We start from the raw sequence: 11,236 nt of genomic DNA on the forward strand, positions 1-11,236 counted from the left end.
ACACACACACACACACACACACACACACATATATGTATATATATATATATATATATATATATATATACGTATACACACTCTGGCAGCGGTTTGGAATAATGTACAGATTTTTGCTGTTTCAGAAGGAAATTGGTACTTTTATTGACCAAAGTGGCATTCAACTGATCACAAAGTATACTCATGACATTACTGATGTAAAAAAAATCAGCACCATCACTATTTGAAAAAAGTAATTTTTGATCAAATCTAGACAGGCCCCATTTCCAGCAGCCATCACTACAACTAAACAAGAGGATAAGTACATCAGAGTCTCTAGTTTGAGAAATAGACATCTCACATGTCCTCAGCTGACAGCTTCATTGAATTCTACTCACTCAACACCAGTTTCATGTACGACAGTAAAGAGAAGACTCAGGGGTGCAGGCCTTATGGGAAGAACTTCAAAGAAAAAGACACTTTTGAAACAGAAAAACAAAAAGAAAAGGTTAGAGTGGGCAAAGAAACAGATATTGGACAACAGATAATTGGAAAAGAGTGTTATGGATCTTAACCCCATTGAGCTTTTGTGGGATCAGCTAGACTGTAAGGTGCGTGAGAAGTGCCCAACAAGACAGCCACATCTATGGCAAGTGCTACAGGAAGTGTGGGGTGAAATGTCACCTGAGTATCTGGACAAACTGACAGATAGAATATCAAGGATCTGCAAAGCTGTCATTGCTGCACAAGGAGGATTTTTTGATGAGAACTCTTTGAAGAATTATTTTTTTTTTTTTAAATTGTAATAGTAATTTTTCACGTTATTAATGTCCTAACTACACATTGTGATCAGTTGAATGCCACTTTGGTAAATAAAAGTACCAATTTCTTTCCATAAGAGCAAAATCTGTACATTATTCCAAACTTTTGGCTGCCAGTGTATATAATTTAACATTAAATTATAATTTATATAATTTAACCCTTGGTTTCTGTTCATTTTGGGTGCATTCTTATACTGTGTGGGGTCAAATCTGACCCCAGACAATAGTGTGTAATTTTGTACCCTAGTCATGTAATTTTTTCAAACATATGCAATATAACTCAATTTATTCATTTATTAACTATGAAGTTGGGGTTTATGGTATTTTTGACCTTATTTGCCTCCAAATTACCAAACTACACCATTAATTTTCATATAAAATAAGAACATTTTTATGTTACACTCATTTCAGTGAAGCTCTACATTGCTCAATTTCATTCATGTAGAAAAAAAAAAGTGTCATGCTTTAGGGGCAGATTGCTGCCATCTGCTGGAAAACAATTGTTTTATTTTTTTTAAATTAAAATTACATTAAATTACAACTATAACCAGTAGATGGCTGCAGAGGTCCATTCATTTGCCTGGTTGTAGCAAACAGATTTTTTTTTAGAACTTATCACAAGTAATGCATTTGGATATATATTTGGACATTCAAAAATCACTATTTTTGTCAAGTTTAGTTTTTTTTTTCAATGTTTTAGGTGTTTTGAAGTGTTAGTTTTTGTAATTATGCCACATTATGTTTACTGACCATGGTATTACAAAGAGAAGACTTAGAGTAAGATTTTTGTTACCAATCATTTATTTCAAACATCCCAATTCAACTCAATAACTCAATAGAATAAATAAAAAAATAAAAAAATAAAGTCAACAAAACCAGCAGCAATAAACAGAAATGAACAGTGATAATTCATTTTGTGTACAAACAATACTTTTTGCAATGGCAAACTTGGCATTTTTTCAAGCATGACATTTCTGAAAATTCAGTAAATTGAACAGCAATAACAAGCAGCAACAAATTAATTATTCATAAAAAAACAACCAATAAAGGGTAAAGAACAGTATAAAACAGTGAAGAATGATACTAAGTATCATCATAAACTAGAGTATTGTTTATGAATCCACGCACACATGGCAGAAGGTTGTGAAAAGGTGTGTGTGTGTGTGTGTGTGTTCTCCATTGTGGATGTGTTGTGGACTCACCACTTCATTTCTGTGTGTGTTCTGCATTATGACTGATTTTATTTGACAAACTATAAAAAATGCTCTCTGTTATAGTGTCACCTATTCATTCCTGTGTGTGATTGTGTGTGTGTGTGTGTGTGTGTGAGAGAGAGAGAGAGAGAGAGAAAGAGGGCATGTGCGCTCCACATTGTGGATGTGTTATAGTATTACCCCTTCATTTATGTGTGTGTGTGTTCTGCATTGTGGCTGATTTATTGATTTTATTTGACAAATAAAAAAAAAATGCTCGGTTTTATCGTCTCCCCCATTCATTTCCTATGTGAGGTCAAATTTGACCCAGAACAGTAAGAGTGTGAGTATTTTTGTTACACCACCACACCACCAGATTCCAGCCCAATGTGTGTGTGTGTGTGTGTGTGTGTAGATAGCAAATGTAGGAAAAGTCACAAAATTTCATGCCACTAAGTTGTAGGAAACAATGTTTTTTAAAGCAGCAAAGTTCAAAAGGCGTCAATTTATATATTATATACATACATACATACATACATACATACATATATATATATATATATATGTATATATATACACATACACACACACACACACACACACACACACACACACATTATATGTTATTTATCTGGCTCCTCTGCCCTAAAAAAAATTTTTTGTCAGTTCAATAATCTTTGAATGCATTATTTAAAGTGTATAATGCATGCATATCCACCTTATTCCTGGGGGTCTTACTAGGGAAACGAATGTGGGATGAACTTCCGCCGGAGGTCTTCCTGTAGCATTCGCTAATGTAGGCAGCAGTCATTTAGACCCAGTTTTTCTCTGGTATTAGGATGTGATTTGGATGATCCGATGACAAGTGATCAGCACTATATACAGGTGTTAATGGGGTGCAAAACCTTTTGTGATTGAATCACATACGGAGGTAATCAAAAACGCATTTGAAACGCTGTAAACAACATCTGGGATGCAGCGAAGCGCCGCTCCTTATCTGTCAATCAACTGCTGCGCTAAATCAAGAGTTTAAACCATTCATGACTCTGGTGACACATGGCTTTAAAGGGAAATAACTGTCCGATCGGGGAAAAATTGAAAAAGAGCTTACATATGGATGAGATCTTTATGGATCTTCTTCGGTGTCTTCGTGTGACCTTATATTAGATGAAATTTCAGCTGTACCTGGTCCGCCATTTTTCCAAGCTTCTTTGTCTTTTGTGACATTTTTCCGGTTTATTAATTTATGATGTAGTGATGCTATATGTCACAAGTGCTGTATATGTCTGTATATGTCACCAACAGCGATGTGTCTCGCCTGACCACATGTGATTGGATCACCCGAGATACATCTTAATACTGTGATGATGTGCATTATTTACAATACCTGTTGTTCTTCAAGAATCCAGTACATGGCACTGTGTTACAGCAAATGTTACAAATGGTTTGAGACACAGATGTACAAGACCAACATGTAATGTGCGATCAGTCAATAAATAGAGACATGTTGAGATTTGAGTCATTTTATGTTGAATCATTGAACAAAACAAATACCAGCTATAAACAAGGTCTTAGTGAGTACTGTATTATGTTTTACTCAAGTGGTTTCGGCTAGAACATGTTATAATGTCCTTACAGAGCTCAGGGATAACATGTGCGGTTCGTAGCTCTACATACATCCTGAGGCCACTTCTTTAATTCGTTCTCCCAAATCTCTTGTAAAGATGGAATGGCTATCCGTATATTGTCCTTATTAAGCTCTGCCAAACTGTGCTGCTCACACATCTAGAAGTATGAATGAATGATCAACACCGCAATGAAAAAATTTATGAACGTACGATGCAACTACAACTGTGTTTACTTCTTAACGGAAGTACCTCCCACATTTTGCGCAAAGCATCACGGGGCGTAGGAATAAGGTGGATACAATTTAAACCATATGGAATATTTGATTTTCTGCCGTCTGTGTTTGATATTTAAATTCATTAGAAACTGTATACAGTACACTTATATTGTCACATGATCTGGCTTGAGAGCGACACAAGCCGTCAACAACTCGCATCCTTCAATAAAACATCTCACACTGATCTTGGACAAAAATGCCAGAGGACACATAACACTTTGGAAAGACCTTTCATGTGTTTTATGGATTTAAGATAAATGGCCCTTATAGCTATTTTTACCTTACATGCTTGAGCTTTTCAAAGTCATTTTGACTGGGCACATTCCAGTCTATTTTTACAAGGCATGAAAACAACAGTCTCTTTCCAGAATCCATCATTTATTTGTGTGTGTCTGTGTCAAAACTATACTCAACTTTCATGCAGTCGGTGTGTAAGAAATCAATGCCTGCTAATAATGTCCCATGACTTTTTTAAATTCCTTATTATGTAATTGAAATTGCAGTTAACGAAAGAGCTTCTGTTGTGGCATTTGCTTCTTGGCATGATTTTCTGCTGTCAATCACTAATCAGTGTATTCAAGTGTTACCTGTGGTATATCACCATTTGACCATAAAATAGATATCTGTGCACCAGTCATGCTCTTAAATGTTCATTGAGAGGCATTAACAGCATTTATTTCAGTCCCACTTTACATTATACAGTGTTCATGCTCAGGGCTGGACTTAGGGTGGCAGGGGCCCCTGGGCTGGATTCATAGTTGGGGCCCTACCTGGCTACACCATAAAATATCGTGCTACATTTCGGAAAGAAAAATGTAAAGTATTTCAGAGAAAACCGTATAAGTGCTTCAGTTTCTTGCTACAAACACAGAGAGAACAGAAGCATTGTACAGTATGTGAGTGACATCAAAAACATTCTGCAATCACTCTGCTTGAACTCCACTCTAGGTTTTTCATATCCCGCTTCTCACTATATTATTAAATGTAGGCCTACATACATAAATGGAATGACATACATCTGCATAATTATCAGAAAAAAATAATAAATAAAAATAGACATTACAATGGATGAAAATAGACCATGGCTGGGTTTCCTGAAGCCCTAAGTAGCACGTAAGCAGCCAGGGGCGGATTTAGGCATGAGCGACATGGGTAGCCCCCGGGGGCGGCACGAAGTCTGAAGTCCAGTCCAGCCACCCACCACCCCGTCAATAATTTTTGTTTCACCCAGGGCGCCATACCAGCTAGAACCGCTAGTGTAAGCAGCTATCTCTATGGCATGTTTCCCAACAGAATCATTATCTCAATAGCACTTAAAGGTGCTGTAAGCAATTTTTTTCATGGAAAGGTATGCAAAACATTTTCCTACTCCCTAAAAGATGGGAATGAAATGAAAAAGAATGAAATAAGTGTTGTGAGATATCGCACCGGCCGCTGTCTCTGACGCTTTCTGCCTGTCAATAATTTTGCACATTCTTATTGTATTGCATGTTGCAGCTAATTGTTGAGGCTTAATGCCATTTTTATGCCATGTTGGTCATAACAGTTGTCAGTTGATGGCGCTATTTTTGCTGCTGTTGTTTTTAACAATAGTTTCTGCTCTCATGTCATCATCACCCTCCCTGCCGAGGGTCAGTGAATATTTGTGCTTTATTGATTTTGCTTTAAAAAATGTATCCATTTATTGAAACTCAAAAAACTTGAACAAAATATATTTCTAAATTCAAATTGCACTTTAAACTAAACAAAAAAAGCAATTAAAATAACGAAGTGATCAAAATTTTTTATTTAACCACCTCCCCAAATTTAACATTTAACGACTCCAACGGCCCCATTTGCCATCACTATAATGCAAGTATCCATCTATGACAACAGGTGGAAAATTACCAATACAAATTAAAAACTAAAGACAATTCTAAATGTAAAAATAATAATAATAATAACTGAAATATAAAATAAACCATTACCTCTGGAAAGTTCAACCCAATCAACATTTCATTGTGTTCTCAAAATAATGCCGCCATATGTGTTCTTATCGAATTTGTATTACGTTTCATTAATACAGTTAATGCTGCCTAAAAAAAAGAAAATAGAATACAATTTTAGGTTCAAGGTGAATATGATATTGTATTATTTTATGATTTAATTGCTTTCGTCTTTGTTTCTTTAATAGAATATATATTAGTGAACCTGCAGAGTTGCGTTCACAAAGTGTAAGCGCAAACTGCTCCGTGGAAATAAAGCAAACTAAACTCACAGCACCTCCTGAGATGATTGGAGATCATTTTCAGAATTCTCATAGATGACATTATTCTTGCAAACTGTTCAGATGAATGAAACAGAGAAAAAGAGAGTGAGAACTCTTTACAAGAGTCAGCGGGAGCTTCACAGTCAAGCTCCCGCTGCACACCTCTGAAACAAAGAGCGAATCAGACATGGATCAGTCTTTTGTCTGTTCTTAAAAATATAATAAAGCGTGTTGCTTCAAGCCCGTGTCTTTGTGACTAACAGCATTTTTTGTCATATATCACTCTGAGACGTCTTACAGGTCGCTAACCACTGTTGCAGGTGGAAGAGCAAAATTACTTGTGCATGAAATACCCTTATTTGGACGAGGAGCTTGCAAAGGTGTTGGGTTCATCCATCATCGCATTTAGTGGGTGGCGAGTGTTAATTTCATTCACTGAGCTACTGTTTAATATATTTGTATTTTGCAACTTCCCAGATCCATGGTTTTGCCATTTACCGATATTGTCGATCATCGTCCATCAATGAGTGTCACAATCGGCATCGGGATATTTGTAAGATATTGTCAATATCCGATTACATTGTCCCATCACCCAGCCCTAGTTGGCAAACGTTATATTTGGGTAAAGGTGGGGCCCCGTACTGGGCGGGGCCCATGGACTGGAGCCCAGTCTAGCCCAATGGTAAGTCCTGCCTTGTTCATATTACTGCATTTTAAAGTACGTTTTTTTTACATTAGTTTCCCATTAAAATCAAACTTTTTACAGTACCACAAAAGTAGAGTAGGCTAGTTGCAAGCAAGGATATAAACAGATTTTCAAGACTGGTGGGAAACAAGGGTTAAAATATAAGAATCTATCATTGAAAAACGCATATTGATCAAGCACTGATCTGAATATGATGTTGCAGCCCTGGTCACTAAGGGCTATACAGTAGGCCAATACAGAATAAAACAGTCTATATTGAAAGAAAATCCAATGTTTGGCCATGTAATGTCTGGATCCCATTGTGGCAACGTGCCCCACTATTAGTACATGTGGCCACAAAAGGACAATTTATGTTCAATGAGTTGTATCTTTTATCCTAGGCATAATGGTGGAAATGTTCAATAGCTTTTCTGACTAGTGTGTGTATCTATACAGAATTTATCTCTCAGAAACAAACCTACCAACCTGAGATACATTCCTTGGAGTAAAAAAGTGTGACAACTAGCCTTGTTCTCCCCAAATAAGTCCTAAATTATACTTAATATGTCGCAAAATGTAATCGGTTTGCATAGCTGCTTTTATTATTTTATAAGTATTTTGCCACAAGTAATTACAGTAACATGCAATATGTATTGACACTATAATGTAAATTGTTCGCTTTATTCCTCACACAAAATCTCTTGTGGTAGTGAAGGCCTATTGAAATAAGCCTGATGCCCTTCGACAGCTAAGCGATGGATAGAGTTTCACATTCTATATTTAAGTCCTCTGACTTGTGTCACAGGGCTATTTAAATGCCAACAGTCTTACTGTCTAAACACAGCCTACAACAACATGATGGACCTGTTTGAGACCAACTCTTATTTTTTCAACGATTTGCATTATCTTGAGGGGGACCATGGGACCTTGGATATGCCTGGAGTGTCTCCACTCTATGAGGGGAACGACAGCCCTCTTTCCCCGGGACAGGATCCAGTCCAGTCTGAAACAGGGTGCGAGAGCAGCGGGGAGGAACACGTCCTTGCGCCGCCGGGGCTTCAGCTGCACTGCGAGGGCCAGTGTCTCATGTGGGCTTGCAAAATCTGCAAAAGAAAGTCAGCACCGACGGACAGGCGAAAAGCTGCCACTCTGAGAGAGAGAAGGCGGCTCAAAAAGATCAACGAGGCATTTGACGCGTTAAAGAAAAAGACGGTGCCCAATCCGAATCAGAGGCTACCCAAAGTGGAGATTTTACGCAGTGCGATCAACTACATCGAGAAACTACAGGACCTGTTGCATTCGCTGGATGAGCAAGATCAGAACTCTGACAGTGACCATTACACGTATACTGCCAAAGACAACCATGTAAGAACACAAGCGAGCCAATACAAGACATCATGTACTCTGACAGCTGGATCCACGTGGTGCCGTAACTCAGTTTGATAAAACTAATCGCTTTTTTTAATGCATTATGTCCTAATTATGCTCTGACATTAAACTAAGATGGTAAAATGTTATGTTTTTCCATCACGTTTGACTGTTCAGGTGGCTACGAGTGAGTATCACTGGAAAAAGAACTGCCAAAGCTGGCAGAGGAATCTAGATCATTCCAGCTCCCAGATGGCCAGAAACAGAGAAGGTTGGTACAAAACAGAGTTTCTTTCAATTTCGAGAAGGTTTTAACATGTCAAATGAGCATTAAAATAAAAGTCTATGCGTCTAGCCATTAATGTTTCATACGTTGACTCTGGGTGCAATTCTCTGTGCGTAAATCTCTGTTCCAGGAGCCGCAGTAGAGTCTTCAGCGTCCAGCAGCCTTCGTCGCCTCTCCTCGATTGTTGACAGTATTTCCACTGAAGAGACGAAAGCACGCTGTCCCGACCACATCTCAGAAAAGTGAAGCTCAAACATCCACCTCACATTTCCGACTTTTTATTATTTCCATGAATGTTTTACATGTTATAGGTGGCATTTTTACAATAACTTTCATTAATAAATTATGAACAAACATTAATTACATAATACTATAATTTAATTATAATTGATCTGTTGTTATAATAACAGATCAGTAGATAATGTACACACAAATAAGAAAATCAAAGTTTCATAACATTTCTAACCATCTGAATGTACATTAGGATGATTCTCACGAAATCTGTCAAGAAAATGTCCTGGTCACACTTAACCCCAAATCAATACAATATATATTTATTTAAGCAATATCACACGAGCAAGAGTGCGATATGGCCCTACATCAGCACTGCTGTGATTCAGCCGAGTGCTGTAGGCAATCATAGAAACCGCTATGTGCTCCGCCATTGTTAACAGTATGTCCTCTAGGGATGGGTGGATCGATTCTAAAGTATTGATACTTTCGATAATGATGTTGTATCAAAAATATTGATCCTCGGGGGACCTGGGTAGCTCAGTGGTAAAGACGCTGGCTACCACCCCTGGAGTTCGCTAGTTCGCTTGTTCGAATCCCAGGGCATGCTGAGTGACTCCAGCCAGGTCTCCTAAGCAACCAAATTGGCCCGGTTGCTTGGGAGGGTAGAGTCACATGGAGTAACATCCTCGTGGTCGCTATAATGTGGTTCGTTCTCAGTGGGGCGCGTGGTGAATTGAGCATGGATGCCGTGGTGCTGTGAAGCCTCCACACATGCTATGTCTCCGTGGCAACGCGCTCAACAAGCCATGTGATAAGATGCATGGATTGGCAGTCTCAGACACGGAGGCAGCTGGGATTCGTCCTCCGCCACCCAGATTGAGGCAAATCACTACGTGACCACGAGGACTTAAAAGCACATTGGGAATTGGTCATTCCAAATTGGGTGAAAAAGGGTAAAACTCCCCCCCAAAAATAAAAATAAATATTAATCCTCACACAAAAATATTGATTCTAAAAAAAAATTTTTTTAACTAGGAATATATATTATTTTGTAACCATGAACATGAACAATAATCATAAGCTTCAAAGTGAAATAAAATGGATTAGGCTATATTAGCAAATACTTGTTCAGGATGGGTATTATTTCTTATTCCACTCATCTTAACATGCATCCTGAAAGACACAAGCAGACAAGCGTTTACGCCATGACACAAGGCTCATTCAAACAAGAGGGATCAGTGCCTTGTAGAGGTAATGATAGAAAATCAGAGAAATAGCTTGTGGAGTAAATTCATGCTAAAATAACAACATATCTAAAGGTGACATTTCTTATAATGAGTTTGTGTGTAATTGTTGTTAATAAGTCATTTAAAAAAAAATTGTTAACCATGGTTTTACTAAAGTAATATAGTAGTAACCTTGTTATTTTTATTTTATTTATTTTTTTGGCCTGAAACCATGGTTTTACTACAGTAATATTGTAGTAGTAACCATGGTTAATTGTGTGGTAACTATGGTTTAACTAAAAACCATGGTTAAACTATAGTTACTGTAGTGAAACTGGTAAATTTTTGTAAGGGTAAACAAAACAGAAATCTAATAATATTCTGTTTAGGCTCATAAATGTAAAAAAAACACAAAAAAAAACAACAACAAATAAATAATGACTTAAATTATGACTAAAATAATATTTTAAATTACCCATTTTATTCCAAGAAATCACAAAACAATTAATTTAATAGAAGTATTTGTATTGGTATTGGTATCGGTATCGACTTGAAATTATGGGTATACAAAGTGAAGTGTCCGAGTGCTGATGTTCTGAGACATCAGTACTCATGGAACGTCTCTTGTCCAACCAGATTCAAGTACTGGAACTAACTGTTGTGTATATATATATATATATATATATATATATACTGTATATAAGTGAGTACTACTATGATGCATACACACTTTACAAATTTAAATAGCATATAGTTTTTTAATGTTTCTGTAATGAGAATTACTTTATTATTATCTATATTTTTCAGATTGCAAATGTGCAAAACTGTCTTAATAATAATGTCACAATTTTAAAATCTTTATGGCCATGAAAATGGGCTTCATTTCATATCGGCAAAATATAATTTCTTATTTGATTTTGGAGTAAATAGGACCAGGACATTTTCTTGACAGGTTTAGGTACAATCACCCTTTTAACTTTACACTTGATGTTTTTAAATGTTATCAAAGGATAGTTCACCCAAAAATGAAAATTCTCTCATGATTTACTCACCCTCATGCCATCCCAGATGTATGACTTTAATTCTTCTGCAGAACACAAACAAAGATGTTTAGAAGAATATTTCAGCTCTGTAGGTCCATACAATGCAAGTGAATGGTGACCAGAATGTTGAAGCTCAAAAAAGCACATAAAGGCAGCATAAGAGCAATCCACACGACTCCAGTGGTTTAATCCATGTCTTCAGAAATGATATGATAGGTGTGGGTGAGAAACAGATCAATATTTAAGTCCTTTT

General features: G+C 36.9%; 1 protein-coding gene across 1 annotated transcript; it reads left to right on the forward strand.

Annotated features, from left to right (window-relative positions):
• The first annotated feature begins 7,673 nt into the window (after positions 1–7,673).
• On the forward strand, positions 7,674–11,023 carry myf6 (myogenic factor 6). The gene is made up of 3 exons (XM_051691185.1): positions 7,674–8,191; positions 8,372–8,465; positions 8,611–11,023. Exons 1-3 carry the CDS (start codon positions 7,682–7,684, stop codon positions 8,724–8,726), a joined length of 720 nt encoding a protein of 239 aa, XP_051547145.1. The 5' UTR covers positions 7,674–7,681; the 3' UTR covers positions 8,727–11,023.
• Positions 11,024–11,236: the final 213 nt, after the last annotated feature.

This window comes from Myxocyprinus asiaticus, chromosome 47 (genome assembly GCF_019703515.2).
Source record: "Myxocyprinus asiaticus isolate MX2 ecotype Aquarium Trade chromosome 47, UBuf_Myxa_2, whole genome shotgun sequence".
Taxonomy (NCBI): Eukaryota; Metazoa; Chordata; class Actinopteri; order Cypriniformes; family Catostomidae; genus Myxocyprinus; species Myxocyprinus asiaticus.

Bases quoted from the DNA above. Each gene is read 5' to 3' on its own strand.
- myf6 (XM_051691185.1), top strand. From the start codon at position 7,682: ATGATGGACCTGTTTGAGACCAACTCTTATTTTTTCAACGATTTGCAT. The intron at 8,192-8,371 runs GTAAGAACACAA...TTGACTGTTCAG, and splicing joins ATACTGCCAAAGACAACCAT to GTGGCTACGAGTGAGTATCA. The intron at 8,466-8,610 runs GTTGGTACAAAA...TCTCTGTTCCAG, and splicing joins GATGGCCAGAAACAGAGAAG to GAGCCGCAGTAGAGTCTTCA.